This window comes from Colobus angolensis, unplaced genomic scaffold (assembly GCF_000951035.1).
Source record: "Colobus angolensis palliatus isolate OR3802 unplaced genomic scaffold, Cang.pa_1.0 Scaffold452, whole genome shotgun sequence".
Lineage (NCBI taxonomy): Eukaryota > Metazoa > Chordata > Mammalia > Primates > Cercopithecidae > Colobus > Colobus angolensis.
In genome coordinates, this window is record NW_012117955.1 from 720,498 (window position 1) to 740,312 (window position 19,815).

The window sequence follows — 19,815 nt, forward strand, 5'->3', positions numbered from 1 at the left end:
GACCATCCTGGCTAACACGGTGAAACCCCGTCTCTACTAAAATACAAAAAAAAACTAGCCGGGCGTGTTGGCGGGCGCCTGTAGTCCCAGCTACTTGGGAGGCTGAGGCAGGAGAATTGCTTGAACCCAGGAGGTAGAGACTGCAGTGAGCCGAGATCACGCCACTGCACTCCAGCCTGGGCGACAGAGCAAGACTCCATCTCAAAAAAAAAAAAAAAAATTGAGGGTGATGGCTAATAAGTGTTTGAATATATATATAGTTATTGGTGGGACAGTCTGAACACTCTGAATAACATCATTTAAAAGAGGAGAGGCTGGAGTAGGGAGGAGATAGATGTTGGTGAAGTAATGAGAAAGTCATTGTGGAAGAACAGAGCAAGGAAAAAATTAGTGAAATTCGTGATTAATGGGTAGTAAGGAAGTTGCATAACACAGGCAATGAGAGAAAACTGAAGTTTACTACATGTGGGGACAAAAGAATTTAGAATGTTGAAGTCATACAAAAAACAATCATTCATAATGATATTTAAAGAAGAGTATTGAATTTTATTTTTAATGTTACATAAGGTGGTAAAATACTGGTGCTGTGATCCAAAAGGTGACAGTACTCTCCAAATCTCAGTTTCTACTAGTTGTTTGCATTTTCATATTTTGCAATATTGAATGTTAAATGTTGAGGGAAAAGAGAAGATCCAAATACATGAATATAGTCTGTATTTGAATGGTTGAGAAATGGACAAATATTATCATACTTTGCAAGTTTCTTAAGAACTTGTGGCATTGGCTGTTTTTTTCCAGTTACAATTTCTTCTAACAAGTCTACCAATCATGAAAGGAAATCGACACTGACCCCTACGCAGAGGGAAAGTATCCCAGCGAAGTCTCCAGTGCCTGGGGTGGACCCTGTCGTGAGCCACAGTCCGTTTGATCCCCATCACAGAGGCAGCGCTGCAGGCGAGGTTTATCGGAGCCACCTGCCCACGCACTTGGATCCAGCCATGCCTTTTCACAGGGCTTTAGATCCTGGTAAACACGAAATATGGTGATAATTTATGGCAAATAAAAATGCCACCTGTATGCCTTTTCAGCTTTCTGTTGTTGTACAATATAGTACAATTGCAAGTACCACTAATGTACAGCTGAGTGAATTTTCACAAACTAAATTCCCCCATGTTACCAGCACCCAGATCAAGAAATAAAATCTTATCAGCACCCAGTAAAGAACTAAAAATAATAGTATATGAAAAGCTCTCATATGGCACTTGGTAAAGCTAATTGAAAATGTGGGTTAATGTGAATAATTATTTTAAAATGACAGGGGCATACCTTAAACATGTTAACTTACGGCGTAGATGTTCATTTACCAGTGCTCTGATCTAAGGCCAAGGCTTTTTCATAAACGATTGATTAAAGCTCACTGTCTTATATAAAAGAAATTCACATTTCCAGGTTTTTCTTTTTTTAAGTAAAGCTAGAATTTCCAAGTAAAGACACTTCCAAGCAATCTAAATACAGAATCTTCCTAGATTTTTTTCCAGCCTTTTAAAGTTGTCTGGTCCACACCTGATTCAACTTCTGTGTCAAGTCTTTCCAAAGCTATTAACTTAGTTTTCAGAGAAACCACTCTTCATTCTTCTTTGATTTACAAATTATGTCATTAAGGTACATAATTCTAGTAACAAGTACAGCTGGAAGAAACTTCAGAACACCACTGACATTCGTAGACAGAATCTGATACGTGCAGACATGTTCAGGTTTCTAGAGAGCAGTCTGTGCTGGGCGGAGGGCACTGTGTTTTACACAGGGAGGGGAGGGGAGCAGTCCCATTGGTTGGTACAGAGAGGCTCGGCTGGGCTGTTATAATCTGCAGGACCAGAGGCTGCACCTTGTCCTCCCAGGGTGCAGTCCTTGCTCTTCCTTGCCGCTATTGGCCAAGCCCAGTCACACATGTGTTTTCTGCTCAGACCTCTTCTCTGGCCTAAACTCTTTGCTTTGCTTATTACTTATATCCTTCAGGTGCAAATTAGAACACAGAATACTTGTGCCTCACTCTGGTCCTTAGGGAAGAATTTTTCATTATCAGTATGCTAAATTTTAAAAGTAAGAATTCTAAGGGTTATTTACATTTCATAATAGCAAAGTACCTGTGGGAAATGTTTTATCTAAAAGCTGAGTAAATGTCATCAAATTATGTGTCATTTGACAACATTGTTTCAGGGGAGCCCAATACCTATTACTTAGGGCACTGTGTCCCAGATTGTGTCAGCTGACAGACTTACCTAGCTTCTAGATGAAGGGGAAGCAAATATTCCAGACAACATATTATTTGTTTTTCTAGGGAGAACATATACATATAAAATAGGTCACTGTGGTTCTCAGACAAAATGGAATGTTTCTAGTTTCTATTTAGTGTTTATCATAGTCTTCATTTTGTAATGGTTTCATTTGCTTGTTTTTGAGCCTGAGCTGGATTATAATGTTTCGAGGAGAGAGACATTATCTTCTACTTTTTACCACACCTTACCCCTTCCTCGTGTCATGTGTCTTGTGTCATTCTGTTACCTAGGGGTTGCGAAAAACCAGCTTTTTAGCCAACTCCTGTTGCCTCTTGTGTTTGTAAATAGAGTTTTATTAGGACACAGCCACACCATTTATTCTTTTTTTCTGTAGCTCTTTTTGTGCTACAGTGTCAGAGTTGAGTAGCTGTGACAGATGCGAAAAGGCCCACAAAGCCTAAAATACATTTACCATTTGGCCCTTTATGTCAAAAGTTTGCCAGTCTGCTCCAAACACATGGGCTAATTAAATGCTTATAGTCTATAATCATTTTCACCCCCTGGAGAGTGAAGTTACTGATTGCCACAAAGTGTTTTCCTATACATTTCTGTTGGTTGTGTTGGATGATCAGTACTGTAAAAACAATTCTGTTTTCAAACACAACTCTTGCAGATGGCAGGTAAAAATATAATAAAGTTACATATCAAAGATTGAAAGTAAAAGTACTTGAGAAATTTTTAGCTACTGTTATCCTTCCCCTTTTTCCATTACTTCTCAGACATTAGAATGAATTAGAAGTGATACTGCTAATATATCAAGGTCTAAAATAAATCCACCTTAATCCTTATAACTAAGTAAAAGTTCCATGTGCACTAGCTCAGCACATGATTTTTCTCTAGTCTTTTGTAGATGGTGTTTAGCAAATGCATTTCAGCCAGGACAAAACTCAGTGCCTTTCTTTCATTCTCTCAATCAGCAGCGGCTGCTTACCTGTTTCAGAGACAGCTTTCACCAACTCCAGGTTACCCAAGTCAGTATCAGCTTTACGCAATGGAGAACACAAGACAGACAATCTTGAATGATTACATTACCTCACAACAGATGCAAGTGAACTTGCGTCCAGATGTGGCCAGAGGACTCTCCCCAAGAGAGCAGCCACTGGGTCTTCCATACCCAGCAACGAGAGGTGTGTGTCTTTGCATTTCAGAATTCATAGAATATTTATGTTTACCCAGTGTTTCTTAGGTACTCAATAAATACTTGTTGAATGAATGATGGAAAGAAAGAAAGAAAAGAACACTGTATCCTTCCCATAGACTTTTTAGCCCAGAGACATACATCGAGAGAAGGTGTTTTGGTGAATACTGAAATTTTGGTTTAGTTAAACCAAATCCTTGTGCTGAGTATTTGTAATCCATGTTTTACAAATTTCTCTGTCTCTTTAATCTCCCCATACTTTGAGGTTACTGATATGAAGTACAGTCTTTAATATCCTTCTTTAGAGTTAAAGAATGTTTTAAAAAGTAATGATGATAGTAAACATTTTTATTTATATTACATATAAATTGTCCTTGATTCACAGAGATAGACAAAATCCAAAAGTCATGTATGGTTCTGTACCTTTAGAATAACACTTAACATAAATTATATTTGTCTTTTGGATAGGAATCATTGACCTGACCAATATGCCTCCAACAATTTTAGTGCCTCATCCAGGGGGAACAAGCACTCCTCCCATGGACAGAATCACTTATATTCCTGGTACGCAGATTACTTTCCCTCCCAGGCCATACAACTCTGCTTCCATGTCTCCAGGTAAGATTCTGCAGTCACACACCTCTCTACTAGAACCATTGTGTTTATGTTTTTACAACATAGCCTTTTAAGGTATTTTGGGCAATTTTCCCTCATTTGGTTTCTTGTTTTTCTTTTAACATTTAATAGTAGTTGTTATGTGCCAACTGTCACTAGATACCTTAGAAATGCCTTAAAAGCTTATGTTATGCTTCAGTTCTTATCCAGGACTCTTAATAAAACAAACTCCTTTTTCTCTTTTCTTGTTTTTTTGTTTGTTTGTTTGTTTGTTTTGGAGACAGAGTCTGGCTCTGTTGCCCAGGCTGGAGTGCAGTGGTGTGATCTCAGCTCACTGCAACCTCCATCTCCTGGGTTCAAGAGATTCTCATGCCTCAGCCTCTGGAGTAGCTGGGATTACAGGTGCGCGCCACCACACCTGGCTAATTTTTTGTGTGTTTTTAGTAGAGACAGGGTCTCACTATGTTGCCCAGGCTGGTCTCAAACTCCTGGCCTCCGGTGATCCACCTGCCTTGGCCTCCTGAAGTGCTGGGATTATAGGTGTGAGCCACTGCACCTGGCCAAAAGAAGCTTCTTATATCCCAAATTTGAAGCTTTTTGAAAAATTTTCAGTCATTAGAATTTCAGAATTGTTTGATATACTCAGTCAGTTGATATTTTTATCTTCAAGCTGCAGGTTTATGTTTTACAGGACACCCAACACACCTTGCAGCTGCTGCAAGCGCCGAGAGGGAACGGGAGCGGGAGAAGGAGCGGGAGCGGGAGCGGGAACGGATTGCTGCAGCTTCCTCCGACCTCTACCTGCGGCCAGGTCAGTGAAAGGCACTGCCCTTCCATTCTCTGGACACATCTTAGCAGTCTTGTACGCTGTGTTTAATGCTGCGCACAAAAATGTTTGATGCAAACAAAAATTCTAAGACATCGTTATTACAGGCCCCAAGTGAAAAACAGGTGAAAGTGCTGTAACAGCTGAGGTGGTGGAAACATGGATTTTACACGGAAAAATGTTTTCATGATGAAGGTATCATTTGTGTTTGGTGCAAACAGTGGACTGCGGTTGGGCCTGAAGATATTGGTCACAGAGCTTTCAAGGCTGAAAGAACAGCCCTAGCAAAAACTCCTAGATATGAAGGTGTTTTTGAGCTTGAGTTTAGAGGAGGAATGGAAAATACAGTTAGCAGCTTGTGTAGCATCTTGAATTACAGTGAAATGTTGTGTCCAGGAGGCAGGTAACATGATCAGAGGGACATTGACACACGAATGGAATAGGTGGATTAGTGGGTATGGCTGGTCCCAGAAGGCCAGTGAGACTGTCAATAGTTCATATGCGTCCTAATGGTGGCCTGGAATACTTTACACTGGGAATGGCCAGGAGAGAACTGCTGGGAAGAATATCACTGTAGACTCAAAGGGACTTAACTAGATATGGGGAGTGAGAAAGAGATGAGGAACGAGATTAGTCTGCAATAAAGATAGAGCATGATGAGTGAAAGCAAAGATGTAATGATTTTAGACATCCAGGTTGAATATCCCAAATGCTTGGAACCAGGATTTTTTTCGGATTTTGGAATATTGGCATTATGCCAGTTGGACATTCCTAATCCAAAAATAATGAAGTTTGAAGTGCTCCAGTGAGTGTTTACTTTGAATGTCATGTCAGCTAAAAAGTTTTGGATATTGGAGCATTTCTGACTTGGATTTGGGATGCCCAGCCTCTCATGTGTCCACGGGGAATCTTTTTCATCCATGGTATACTTGCTCTTTTCAGTTCTTTTAATTAAATCAAATCATTGACCATGTGCGTATTGTCAGATACTCTGATCTGGTGCTCAGAAGAAAAGACGGAGCTTGGAGATACTGATTTAGGAGTCACCTGCAAAAGCTGAAGCGCTGGCTTGAATGAGATTTCCAAGGGGCAAGAGTGTGAAAAGTGTAGGTCAGTCTTTAGATATTACCAGGAGAGTTGATCTAGGTCGGGGCAAAAGGAAGCAGAAACGTATCAGAGAGTTAAGTACAGAACCAAAGGGCACAGTGGCAGAAGGTTGTCACATTGATACTGTCATAGGAAACAAATCTTTGAAATCAATATGAATGGCAGTATATGGAAGGAGCCTGAAAGATAGTCATCATATTTGATCCAGTAATATTTCTGAGGAGTTAAATAATTCAGTGGTTACAAAGCTCAAACACATTTAGCTATAACTGTGTCACCCAGAAGACCTTGTATAATCTGTGTAAAGTAAGATTATCTATGTGCCTTTATCTGTGTACAATAAAAATCACTAAGAATTTGACTATAGGAAGTGCTTTAATGAATTGTAAGGCAGAACAGTAATATTGATTCCATGTTAATTGCATATAACATGGAAAATTGATTTAATTAAGAAACGCTCATACAAATAATACATAACTTTGGTAGAGACTAGATTTTCAAAATATTTGTGATCCTACTGATGAACAAAATTTATATTTAAGGCACAAAGATACCATTTCTCTGCATCAGACATGTAAGAAAGTTGATCAATATTGTGTTGGAGTTTCTGCAGAAACAGACACTCATGTTGGCAATGGCAGTGTAAATTGGTGTAGCCTCTGTGGAGATAGAAATTTTAAATACTCTTCCATCTAGTAATTCACATCTAGGAATATATATCCCATAGAAATACTTAGGTAAGCTGGGCATGGTGGCTCATGCCTGCAATCCCAGCTACTCAGGAGGCCGAGGCAGGAGGATTGCTTGAGGCCAGGAATTCAAGACCAGCCTCAACAACGTAGTGATACCCTGTCTCTAAAAAAATATATATATAAATTAACCAGGAGCAGTGCTGCGCACCTGTAGTCCTAGCTTCTCAGGTGGCTGAAGTGAGACAATCCCTTGAAGCCAGGAGTTTGAGGCTGCAGTGAGCTGTGGAGTGCCCTGGGTAACAGAATGTGACACTGTCTCTTAAAATTTTTAAAATTTAATTAAAAAATAAATATTCATATAAGCTGATGAATGGTTAGAAGGGAGAAAACTGCGGAGAAGCCTGGCTGAGCTGATGGTGTGTGTGAGAAGAGGGGTGTGTGCTAAAACAGCTAGCTGTTATGAAGCCAGTGAGCAGGTTAGAAGATTGGGGTGAGGACACAGAACAAGACAAGGTCGAGAAGAAAGTGATTGGGGAGGGATTTGAGAGTTCAAAATCCTCTGCGTGAAGTAGTTCTGACCAAGTCCAAGCTCTGACTTTGTTATGGGAGAGTTAGAGTTAAGTGAATAAAAACATACCAAATATTGTAGAAGTATAATTGTGAGAGCCAAGTTTTTTGTGGGAGGATAATGTGAATGATTTCATTATCATTCAGAAGAGAGCTTGCTGAGAGAAAGAGTCACCTGTGAAGGGGACAGTGAAGAAATGAAGCAGGGCAAACTGGTTGAACAAAACAGTCTCAAACCCTAGTGTAGCAGTGGTATATTATTTTCATTATGATGCTTAGAAAGTTGTGCCTGATTAGATTCTGGAAATCATGTATAGACTGGAGTTTGAGGAAGAACCTGAAAGATGAACTTATATGATTTGTAGTAGTACTTCTTGTTGGTGCTGTTTTATTTCTGGGATCAAGATTGAAATTTATCAGAGAGCCGGGCGCGGTGGCTCCAGCCTGTAATCCCAGCACTTTGGGAGGCCGAGACGGGCGGATCACAAGGTCAGGAGATCGAGACCATCCTGGCTAACACGGTGAAACCCCGTCTCTACTAAAATACAAAAAAAAACTAGCCGGGCGTGTTGGCGGGCGCCTGTAGTCCCAGCTACTCGGGAGGCTGAGGCAGGAGAATGGCGTGAACCCGGGAGGCGGAGCTTGCAGTGAGCTGAGATCCGGCCACTGCACTCCAGCCTGGGCAACAGAGCAAGACTCCGTCTCAAAAAAAAAAAAGAAATTTATCAGAGAAATGGAAATGACAGTAAATGATGGCTGACGTTTTGTTTCAAGTTACTGCTGTGGTTTTATTGCATCTTTATTTGGAAACTTTTAGAACATATTTCTGGAAAGGCCAGAAAGTAGACTATCAAGTTTCTTGTCTTGTTTTCCTTTTTTCTATTTAGGTATATTAGGAAATAAACAATCCATAAGCATTGCTTCCTTTTGTCTGTAGCTTCCTCCTTATGTCTTTCTTTCTTTTTCTTTTTCACCTCTGCAGGCTCAGAACAGCCTGGCCGACCTGGCAGTCATGGATATGTTCGCTCCCCTTCCCCTTCAGTAAGAACTCAGGAGACCATGTTGCAACAGAGACCCAGTGTTTTCCAAGGAACCAATGGAACCAGTGTAATCACGCCTTTGGATCCAACTGCTCAGCTACGAATCATGTCAGTCTCTTGTACATATTTTGACAAAAAATGTCTCTTGTATATTCATTTTCAAATTTGTGACTGCAATAGTCTAAGTATAGTCATGCTTTTCTGCCCATGCCACGAAGGCTTTTTTGTTGTTGCAGTTTGTCCTTCCATCTCCCCACCACATTCCCAGCAAATGGTCTTCCCTTCACAGAGCTGTGATTTGGTTTTATTTACAGGCCACTGCCTGCTGGGGGCCCTTCAATAAGCCAAGGCCTGCCAGCCTCCCGTTACAACACTGCTGCGGATGCCCTGGCTGCTCTTGTGGATGCTGCAGCTTCTGCACCCCAGATGGATGTGTCCAAAACAAAAGAGAGTAAGCATGAAGCTGCCAGGTTAGAAGAAAATTTGAGAAGCAGGTCAGCAGCAGTTAGTGAACAGCAGCAGCTAGAGCAGAAAACCCTGGAGGTGGAGAAGAGATCTGTTCAGTGTTTGTACACTTCTTCAGCCTTTCCAAGTGGCAAGCCCCAGCCTCATTCTTCAGTAGTTTATTCTGAGGCTGGGAAAGATAAAGGGCCTCCTCCAAAATCCAGATATGAGGAAGAGCTAAGGACCCGAGGGAAGACTACCATTACTGCAGCTAACTTCATAGACGTGATCATCACCCGGCAAATTGCCTCGGACAAGGATGCGAGGGAACGTGGCTCTCAAAGTTCAGACTCTTCTAGTAGCTGTATGTATCTCAATCTGAGTTTCACAATGTGATGTCTGAGTAAAGAATTACTTTATTCTTTAGGTCAAGTAGAACTATATGGTATTTAAAAATCCTAATGCTTGATAGTAAATGTAATGCAAAAATGTATCTTCTGCTGTTTTTATGATTATTTAAATATCCCAGTTTCCTACATATAAGCCTATCAATGTATTTTCCACAAGAAAACTGTATCATTTATGTAATTAAATTTAGCAAGTAGAAGGCAGACCTTATTAACATATTTAGGCATCTGAAAGGTAGTGGATATATTGCTAGGTTCTGTGCTACTGAGGTATAATTTCTTAGGAAGCATTTGCTAGGACATGGTTCTATATTTATGCCAATACCCCAAAGCCTCTAATATCCTTTTTCTAAGATGCAGATTTTTAAAAGTGAGACTACCTATTACTGGTGATTGGTATTTATATTGCATCTTTTTTGCAAGTTGGATTTTGTTCAAGTCTGGTTAGTCATTGTGATGGGTAGCCTGCAAATCTGTTGAAATTCACAGATCTACATTAAAATGCTAGAAAAGTTACTTTTTAAATTTTGTTTTGAACTATTGCCTCAATTCTATGTGGAATTGTAGAAAGAACAAGCAAGTATTTAAATAAACATCTGCTAATATTGGAAATAATTTCATCATATATAGTCATCTTTCTGTTATATCCATTGAATAAATTCAGTAGAGTTAGAGATCATGAAAAATAATGATTTCTTATGCTCCAGAATGCAATGTGCAGTTCTTTTGATCTCTTAAGTATCCACTAGCTTAATTATAATTTGTTTAGGTCATATCTACCCCATTGCTGAGGCTTTTAGAGAGAGAGGGTAGTGTTGTGTAGACAAAAGACTTCTTTTAGCCTGAGATTAGGAAAATCTGCAATATAGATTTTCTGCATGCAGAAAATTGCTCGCTGAGAAAGAGAAATTCTGTAGTTGTATGAATAGGTCTTTTGAAGGGAAGTCGCCAGCACACTGGGAGATCCCACCTGGGCTTATTGAATGGTATAGCACATGGGTTCCTTAATCATTGGATTACACATTTCTTTTCAATTTGCATCACAAACCAAACCTTGCTGTAGGAATTTGATTTTCGGAAGGTTTGAAAATACAAAGCTCATCTTTTCTGAGTGTCCATGTCTCTGTGTGTGGTTATCATTTTCATCACTGGTCAGTGAATTCCATGATGTCCAAAGGCTATGTACAGTTCTTCAGTGTGGCTTCCAGTTTGACTCTGAGAGCCCCCCTCACCCTGAAGGTGAAGTCCATTGCCATAGTCTTGCCCCTTAAGGCTTCAAGAGCAATGTGAACACAGTTCGGAATCAGACTTTCTACTGAGTGAATATTGGAAGTTGTAAGCAGATTTAGGATGTTGAATACATAAACAGTGATGACCAACAGTGGATACAAAAGTCACAAACTGCTGTAAACTTCTTAGAATATAGTGATTTATTTTAGTTTCTCAATGATTATTTCTGTCCCATTTATCAAGTTTCTAATCTCCTAAGTGTACTAGAACCCAGGTAGCTGCAGTTTCCATGACCTGGTGGGGATAGGAAGGACTGTTGAGTACCAGAGTTGCAGGTGGTGGCTAGGGAGCAGAGTTCATTCCCACCTGCTGCATCTGTGTCCAGCCAGGGCCATGTACCCTTTGGAGCTCTGACAGTGCTCTCAGATTCTATAGTGTAGTTTGTAGATGTGAAGAGCCCTCTGAATTCAGAGGTTCCTGAACAGGTGGTTACATCTGCTCCCAGCTGTCAGCTCTGAGGCCATGGCAGGACTGTGAAAAGCTGCCTGTTAGCCCCACTGCACAGCCCCTCTGTTTACTTGGGAATTGCGTCTTAGAGGAGGTCCTTTTTGATGTGCGTATCCTCCAGAGTTGGTTGACATCCTCCCTTTCTGGGAATATACTTCCCTTCAGACATTCTCTACCATTTCTGGTTATTTTCACAATGTAACACAGTGCTAATAAATTATTAATATTTGGAGTAACTTTTGTTAACAATACTCCAATTATTTGAGAAAATCTTTATATATAGTGTTATATAATCCATAGCTTTAAAATCATCATGGTAGTGAATGAAGCAGCTTTGTAGCCTCAGCGTTTTTCTAAGAACAGAATGTCCCACAGAATTGGAATTATTGGAATCAGTTATTGAGATCTACTCCCTTATTTGTTTATTAACCTCTTTCCATAAATGTTTCCCTGGTGATTTCTTTTCCAGCTCCCAGGAAAAATATCATAAATCTGTTCTCTGTTCTGCCTCATTCCAGTGTTTATTATTGTGCTTTAAAACGTGTCTTTTTTTTTTTTTTGAGACAGAGTTTCGCTCTTGTTGCCCAGGATGGAGTGCAATGGTGCAATCTCAGCTCACCACAACCTCCGCCTCCTGGGTTCAAGCGATTCTCCTGCCTCAGCCTCCCGAGTAGCTGGGATTACAGGCATGAGCCACCACGCCTGACTAATTTTGTATTTTTTTAGTAGAGACAGGGTTTCTCCACGTTGGTCAGGCTGGTCTCAAACCCCCGACCTCAGGTGACCCACCTGCCTCGGCCTCCCAAAGTGCTGGGATTACAGGTGTGAGCCACTGTGCCCGGCCTAAAACGTCTTAAAGCTCATAAAACTTCAGAAAACCCTCATTAACCTGGAATACCATTGAACATGGTTGATCAGAATTGAAAATATGCTATAGGTTTGAAGAACTTCGACTTTAGAAACTTCTCAGGATTAGTTTTAAAATAAGATTTTCTTTTCTTAAAGTATCTTCTCACAGGTATGAAACACCTAGCGATGCTATTGAGGTGATAAGTCCTGCCAGCTCACCTGCGCCACCCCAGGAAAAACTGCAGACCTATCAGCCAGAGGTTGTTAAGGCAAATCAAGCCGAAAGTATGTCTTCTCAAGCTACCATTTACATGTTTTCATATTTGCATTTATCATTTGCTTCTAATTATCTGTCTAGACCATGGTAAGAATTAACTTGTTTTGTTTATTTTAGGGTAATCTTACATGAGCCTGCTTTAGAAACAGCTATCGATTCTTTTTTGTTTATTTTTTTAATGATACAGAAAATAGTTTATATTAATTTTGTTTGCTTCTGCATTTATATTTTGTTCTAGTCCTCAGACTTCTGTCAGTGAATAATTTTTTTTTTTTCAAAATTAAGATAAGTTTTTTGTTTGGAGCTGTGTACCACATCCTTTCATGTGTTCTTCTGAATTATATTTAATCTTTGATAATGAGTGAAAGGCACAGACATTCCTGGAGTAAGACATCTATGTGCTCTCTACTAGCCGATGCTACCAGACAATATGAAGGACCATTACATCACTATCGACCACAGCAGGAATCACCGTCTCCCCAACAACAGCTGCCCCCTTCCTCACAGGCAGAGGGAATGGGGCAGGTGCCCAGGACCCATCGGCTGATCACACTTGCTGATCACATCTGTGTAAGTTTTTCATTATTCTTATTAGCTGATTTTCTTTTTTGATAATGGGGAAAGCAGATTTCATATAGAAAAATTTATAATAAAGATATCTAGATTTCTTAATACTTTTTTTTTTGCAAGTACTCAATTTTACCACTTCCTTCTTTTCTCATTCACAGCAAATTATCACACAAGATTTTGCTAGAAATCAAGTTCCCTCGCAGACTCCCCAGCAGCCTCCTACTTCTACATTCCAGAACTCACCATCTGCTTTGGTGTCTACACCTGTGAGGACTAAAACGTCAAATCGTTACAGCCCAGAATCCCAGGCTCAGTCTGTCCATCATCAAAGACCAGGTTCAAGGGTCTCTCCAGAAAATCTTGTGGACAAATCCAGGGGAAGGTATGATCTTTATTCCAAATTATATATAAATTTCCCAACAGTAAAACAAATGGAATATATCTACAGGATAAGGAATTTGTTCCTCACAACTAAAGTTCATTTGCCTTTAATCCCTGAAAAGTGTAAATGAGCTTTGTTCCCCTGAATATTATTCTTAGAATGTCCACTGTCTTGGCATTTGGTACTATGTCTTTTTAATATATATTCAAAAGATGATTATATTCTGTTGGTTGGTTTGTAAAGACAGTTAAGAAGAATGTGTAGCACTTTGGGAGGCCGAGGTGGGCAGATCATGAGGTCAGGAGATCAAGACCTAACACGGTGAAACCCCATCTCTACTAAAAATACAAAAAATTAGCCGGGCGTGGTGGTGGCGCCTGTAGTCCCAGCTACTCGCGAGGCTGAGGCAGGAGAATGGTGGGAACCCGGGAGGCGGAGCTTGCAGTGAGCACAGATTGTACCACTGCACTGCAGCCTGGGCGACAGAGCCAGACTATGCCTCAAAAAAAAAAAAGAAGAATGTGTAGTTTGGTAGTGGTTTAGGGACACTTCAGTGGTCCTTCCTAATAATACCTCTCATATTTATCTGTCTCAGTGGTTTCTACTGGGTCGGCATCAGCAGAAGTTTAAGAAGGTGATACCAACCAGGCACAGTGGCTTATACCTATAATGCCAGCACTTTGGGAGGCTGAGGTAGGAGGATTGCTTGAGCCCAGGAATTTGAGATCAGCCTGGACAACATAGTGAGATCTCATCTGTACAAAAAAAACTTAAAAAAAAAAAAAAAACTATCTATCTATATATAGTTTGTTTGCTTCTGCATTTATATTTTATTCTAGTCCTTAGACTTCTGTCAGTGTATATCTATACACACACATATATATACACACACACATATATATTTTAAGGTGACATTAAATAAAGGAAAGGGAAGCCAATAGTGGCACCATGAGTGGAAACATGTTATATGCCAGGGCTCTCTGATAAAGAGCATATATTCTTACCTGATATTCTGTGTTTGGTTAAAATAAAGTGGATGCAGGATTCTTGCTTCAAAGTGGTAGACTAAATATTAGCACATGTGAAATTATAGTTAACAAGCACAAGGGAAATAAATTTAAGAATGCTGAGAAGGCTGAGCATGGTGGCTCATGCCTGCAATCCCAGCACTTTGGGAAGCCAAGGTGGGGGCATCACCTGAGGTCAGGAGTTCAAGACCAACCTGGCCAAAATGGTGAAACCCTGTCTCTACAAAAATACAAAAAAAAAAAAAAAAAATAGCCAGGTATGATGGCAGGTGCCTGTAATCCCAGCTACTCAGAAGGCTGAGGCAGAAGAATCGCTTGAACCTGAGATCATGACATTGCACTCCAGCCTGGGCAACAGAATGAGACTCCGTCTCAAAAAAAAAAAAAAGAATGCTGAGAACAAGACTGAGATATTGGCAGATCAAAGATTCTGGCAAATACCTGGAAGACGTAGAGGACAGATGAGCCAGAGTAATGGAAGCCATGGCTCAGAGCCCGAAAAAGAGAAATTTGTAGCAGAAGTGATTCTCCAGCCTACCTACCAACCCATCGAAGTGAGCAAAGAGCAGAAAGAAGAATATAGATGAGAAACTAGATGGTCTTCTTTAAAAAAAAAAAAAATTATTGTGGAAGTTTTCAAATACACACAAAAGTAGAGAGAACAAGTGTAATACACCTCTAGGGATCTATCACCCAGTTTTGGTAATCATCAGTGTGTAACGGGTTTTGTTTCATTTTTATCCCTGCTTGCCCCAACCCCTAAACTGCATAATTTAGTCGTTAGAAGAAGCTGGATAACCTTAAGGATAAGATGAAAGCACATTTATTCCCTGTTAGCCAAAACAAAACCAAAAAAAGAAAAGAAATGCAATTATCAAGAAAAATGGAAAACTATATAGCACTGCCATGGTCCATTCCTGATGAAAATGTTTACACAATCTGTGGTGTTAGAAAACAGAATCAACTGGTTTTCATTTTAGTTATTTATTTATTTAACTTTCATTTTAAGTTCAGGAGTACATGTGCAGGTTTATTATATAGGTAAACTTGTGTCGTGGGGGTTTGTTGTAAAGATTATTCTGTCACCCAGGTATTAAGCCTGGTACCCATTAGTTATTTTTTCCTGAGCCGCCTCCTCCCACCCTCCACCCTCCAATAGGCCCCAGTGTGTGTTGTTTTCTTCCATGTGTCCGTGTGTTCTCACCATTTAGCTCCCACTTATAAGTGAGAACACGTGGTATTTGGTTTTCTGGTTTTACGTTAGTTTGCTAAGGATAATGGCCTCCAGCTCCATCCATGTCCCTGAAAGGGACAGGAGCTCATTCTTTTTAATGGCTCCATAGTATTCCATGATGTATATGTACTACATTGTCTTTATCCAGTGAATCACTGATGGGCACTTGGGTTGATTCCATGTCTTTGCTGTTGTCAGTAGTGCTACAGTGAACATACACGTGCATGTGTCTTTATAATAGAATGATTTGTATTTCTTTGGGTATATATTCAGCAATGGGATTGTTGGGTTGATTGGTAGTTGTGTATTTAGGTGTTTGAGGAATTTCCACAGTGCCTTCCACAGTGGTTGAACTCATTTACACTCCCACCAACAGTGTATAAGTGTTCCATTTTCTCCACAACCTTTCCGGGATCCGTTATTTTTTCACTTCTTAGTAGCCATTCTGACTGGTGTGAGATGGTAGCTCATTGTGGTTTTGATTTGCACTTCTCTCTCTCTCTCCCTTTTTTTTTTGGAACAGAGTCTTGCCCTGTTGCCCAGGCTGGAGTGCAGTGGTGCGATCTCAGCTCACTGCAACCTCCACCTCCCAGGTTCAAGTGATTCTTCTGCCTCAGCCTCCCAAGTAGCTAGGATTACAAGGCTCCTGCCACCATACCCAGTTAATTTTTGTATTTTTAGTAGAGACAGGGTTTCACTATGTTGGCCAGGCTGGTCTCGAACTCCTGACCTCAGTTGATCCACCCGCCTCAGCTTCCCAAAGTGGTGGGATTACAGGCATGAGCCAGTGCACCCGACTTGATTTGCACTTCTCTAATGATCAGTGATACTGAGTTTTTTTTCATATGCTTCTTGGCTGCATATATGTCTTCTTTTGAAAAGTGTCTGTTCATGTCCTTTGCCCACTCTTTTTTTATCTCATTCTGTTTGCCCAGGCTGGATTTCAGTGGTGCAGTCTCGGCTCACAGCAGCCTCAACCCTCCCAGGCTCAGGTGATTCTCCCACCTCAGCCTCCCAAGTAGCTGGGATTACAGGCACACACCACCACACTCACTTTGCCTCCTCTTTAGTGGAGTAAGCTCTTTATACATGCTGGATATTAGACCATTGTCAGATGCATAGTTGGCAAAATTTTTCTCCCGTTCTGTAGGTTGTCTGTTCACTCTGTTGATAGTTTCCTTTGCTGTGCAGAAGGTCTTTAGTTAGACCCCCCTTGTCAATTTTTGCTTTTGTTCCAGTTGCTTTTGGTGTCTTTGTTATGAAATCTTTGTCCCTGCTGATGTCCTGAAAGGCATTTCCTAGGTTGTCTTCCAAGGTTTTTATAGTTTTTTTTCTTTCCACATTTAAGTCTTTAATCTATCTTGGGTTAATTTTAATGTATGGCATAAAGAAAGGGCCCAGTTTCAATCTTCTGCATGTGATAGCCAGTTATCCCAGCACCATTTATTGATAGGGAATCCTTTCCTTGTTGCTTGTTTTTGTTAGGTTTGTTGAAGATCAGACACTTGTGACACTTGTAGGTGTGAGGCCTTATTTCTGGGTTCTCTGTTCTGTTCCATTCGTCTGTGTATCTTATTTTTGTACCAGTACAATGCTGTTTTGGTTACTGTAGCCCTGTACTATAATTTGAAGTCAGGTAGTGTGACACTTACAGCTGTGTTCTTTTTGCTTAGTATTGCCTTGGCTATTCAGGCTCTTTTTTGGATGTATATGAATTTTAAAATAGTTTTTTCTAGTTCTGTGAAGAATGTCATTGGTAGTTTAATAGAAATAGCATTTAATCTGTAATATGCATTGGGCAGTATGGCCATTTTAACGATACTGATTCTTCCTATCCATGAGCATGGAATTTTTTTTATTTGTTTATGTCATCTTTTATTTCTTTGAGAAGTGTTTTGTAGTTCCCCTTGTAGAGATCTTTCACCTCCCTGGTTAGCTGTATTCCTAGGTATTTTATTATTTTTGTGGTGGTTGTGAATCAAATTGCATTCCTTATTTGGCTCTCATTGGTGTATAGGAATGCTAGTGATTTTTCTTTTTTTTTTGCACACTGAGGTACCCTGAGACTTTGCTGAAGTTGTTTTTCAGCTTAAGGAGCTTTGGGGCTAAGACTATGGAGTTTTCTAGATATGTGGTTATGCCTCTGCAAACAGAGAGTTTGACTTCTTTTCTTCCTATTTGGATGCCCTTTCTTTCTTTCTCTTGGCTGATCACCCTGGTCAGGACTTCCAATAGGATGTTGAATAAAAATGGTGACAGAGGGCATCCTTGTCTTGTGCTGGCTTTCAAGAGGAATGCTTCCAGCTTTTCCCCATTCAGTATGATTTGGCTGTGGGTTTTCATATATGGCTTTTTATTATGTTGAGGTATGTTCCTTCAATACCTAGTTTACTGAGAGTTTTTAACATGAAAGGGTATTGAATTTTATTGAAAGCCTTTTATGCATCTATTGAGATTTGTGTATATTGAACCAACCTTGCATCCCAGGGATAAAATCTACTTGATTGTGGTGGATAAGCTGTTTAGTGTTTTGCTGGATTTGGTTTGCCAGTATTTTGTTGAGGATTTTTGCATTGATGTTCATCAAGGATATTGGCTGGAAGTTTTCTTTTTATTGTTGTTGTGTCTCTGCCAAGTTTTGGTATCAGGATAATGCTGACCTATCAGGAGAACCTGCTCCCGATGTTTAATGTGGGTTCTTTTCTATTTCTGAAGCGTCTTGGCTGGGTTGAGAAATAAAGGGAAAGAGCACAAGAGACAGAAATTTAAAGCTGGGTGTCCGGGGGAGACATCACATGGCGGCAGGATCCGTGATGTTCTCCGAGCCGTAAAACCAGCAAGTTTTTATTAGCGATTTTCAAAAGGGGAGGGAGTGCATGAATAGGGTGTGGGTCACAGAGATCACATACTTCACAAGGTAATAAAATATCACAAAGCAAATGGAGGCAGGGCAAGATCACATGACCACCGGATGAGGTGAAATTAAAATTGCTAATGAAGTTTCGGGCACTGTGCCCGAAACAGTGATAACATTGTTTACATCTTATCAGGAAACAGGGTTTGAGAGCAGACAACCTGTCTGACCACAATTTATTAGGCGGGAATTTTCCTCGTCCTAATAAGCCTGGGAGCACTACAGGAGACCTGGGCTTATTTCATCCCGTCGGCTTTGACCATAAAAGACAAAAGACGGCACGCTTCTAAAGGGGCCATGTATAAGCCTACCTTCAGGGCACATTCTCTTTCTCAGGGATGTTGCTTGCTGAGAAAAAGAATTCAGCGATACTTCTCCTGTTTGCTTTTGAAAGAGGAGAAATATAGCTCTGTTTTGTCCGGCTCACCAGCGGCCAGTTCAAAGTTCCTCTCTTGTTCCCTGAACGTCGCTGTTATCCTGTTCTTTTCTTAAGATGCCCAGATTTCATATTGTTCAAACACACATGCTCTACAAACAATTTGTGCAGTTGACACAATCACAGGGTCCTGAGGCAACATTCATCCTCCTCAGTTGACAAAGAAGAAGACGGGATTAAGAGATTAAAGACAGGCATAGGAAATCACAAGGATATTCATTGGGGAAGTGATAAGTGTCCATGAAATCGCCACAATTTATGTTCAGAGATTACAATAAAGACAGGTGTAAGAAATTAGAAAAGTACTAACTGGGGGAACTAATAAATGTCCATGAAATCTTCACAATGTATGTTCTTCTGCCGTGGCTTCAGCCGGTCCCTCTGTTCAGGGTCCCTGACTTCCCACAACACTGGCCTCATAGAATGAGATAGGGAGGAGTCCTTTCTCAATGTTTGGAATATTTTCAGCAGGAATAGCTCGAGCTCTTTTTGTACATCTGGTAGAATTCAGCTGTGAATGTGTCTGGTCATGGGCTTTTTTTGGGTGGTAGGCTATGTATTACTGACTCAGTTGCAGAGCACATTATTGGTCTGTTCAGGGAATCAGTTTTTTCCTGGTTCAGTTTTGGGGAGGGTATATGTGTCCAGAAATTTATCCATTTCTTCTAGATTTCCTAGGTTATATGCATAAAGGTGTTCATAATATTCTAATGATTGTGTTTCTGTGGGGTCAGTGGTAGTATTCCCCTTGTCATTTCTGATTGTGTTTATTTGAATCTTCTCTATTAGTCTTAAGTAGTGGTCTGTTTTATTAATTTTTTCTAAAAACCAGATCCTGAAGCCGGGCATGGTGGCTCATGCCTGTAATCCCAGCACTTTGGGAGGCCGACGCGGGCGGATCAGGAGGCCAGGAGATCAAGAGGCTAACACGGTGAAACCCTGTCTCTACTTAAAAATAAAAAAAAAAAAAAAATAAGCCAGGTGTGGTGGCTCATGCCTGTAATCCCAGCACTTTGGGAGGCTGAGGCAGACGGATCAGGAGGCCAGGAGATCAAGACCATCCTGGCTAACACGGGGAAACTCCATCTCTACTAAAAATACAAAACATTAGCTGGGCATGGTGGCACATGCCTGTAGTCCCAGTTCCTGGGAAGGCTGAAGCAGGAGAATTGCTTGAACCCAGGAGACGGAGGTTGCAGCGAGCTGAGATCGCGCC

The 19,815-nt window shown here is 40.5% G+C and overlaps 1 protein-coding gene across 2 annotated transcripts in view; it reads left to right on the forward strand.

Moving 5' to 3' along the window:
• NCOR1 (nuclear receptor corepressor 1) overlaps positions 1 to 19,815 on the forward strand; it is a 190,811-nt gene that overhangs the window by 148,518 nt on the left and 22,478 nt on the right. For both annotated transcript variants that reach the window (XM_011957971.1, XM_011957970.1), the window contains 9 exons: positions 799 to 1,026; positions 3,254 to 3,463; positions 3,943 to 4,092; positions 4,781 to 4,900; positions 8,264 to 8,429; positions 8,636 to 9,129; positions 11,915 to 12,043; positions 12,448 to 12,605; positions 12,764 to 12,987. In XM_011957971.1, coding sequence (XP_011813361.1) covers positions 799 to 1,026; positions 3,254 to 3,463; positions 3,943 to 4,092; positions 4,781 to 4,900; positions 8,264 to 8,429; positions 8,636 to 9,129; positions 11,915 to 12,043; positions 12,448 to 12,605; positions 12,764 to 12,987 — 1,879 coding nt within the window. The remainder of the gene's footprint in view (positions 1 to 798; positions 1,027 to 3,253; positions 3,464 to 3,942; positions 4,093 to 4,780; positions 4,901 to 8,263; positions 8,430 to 8,635; positions 9,130 to 11,914; positions 12,044 to 12,447; positions 12,606 to 12,763; positions 12,988 to 19,815) is intronic.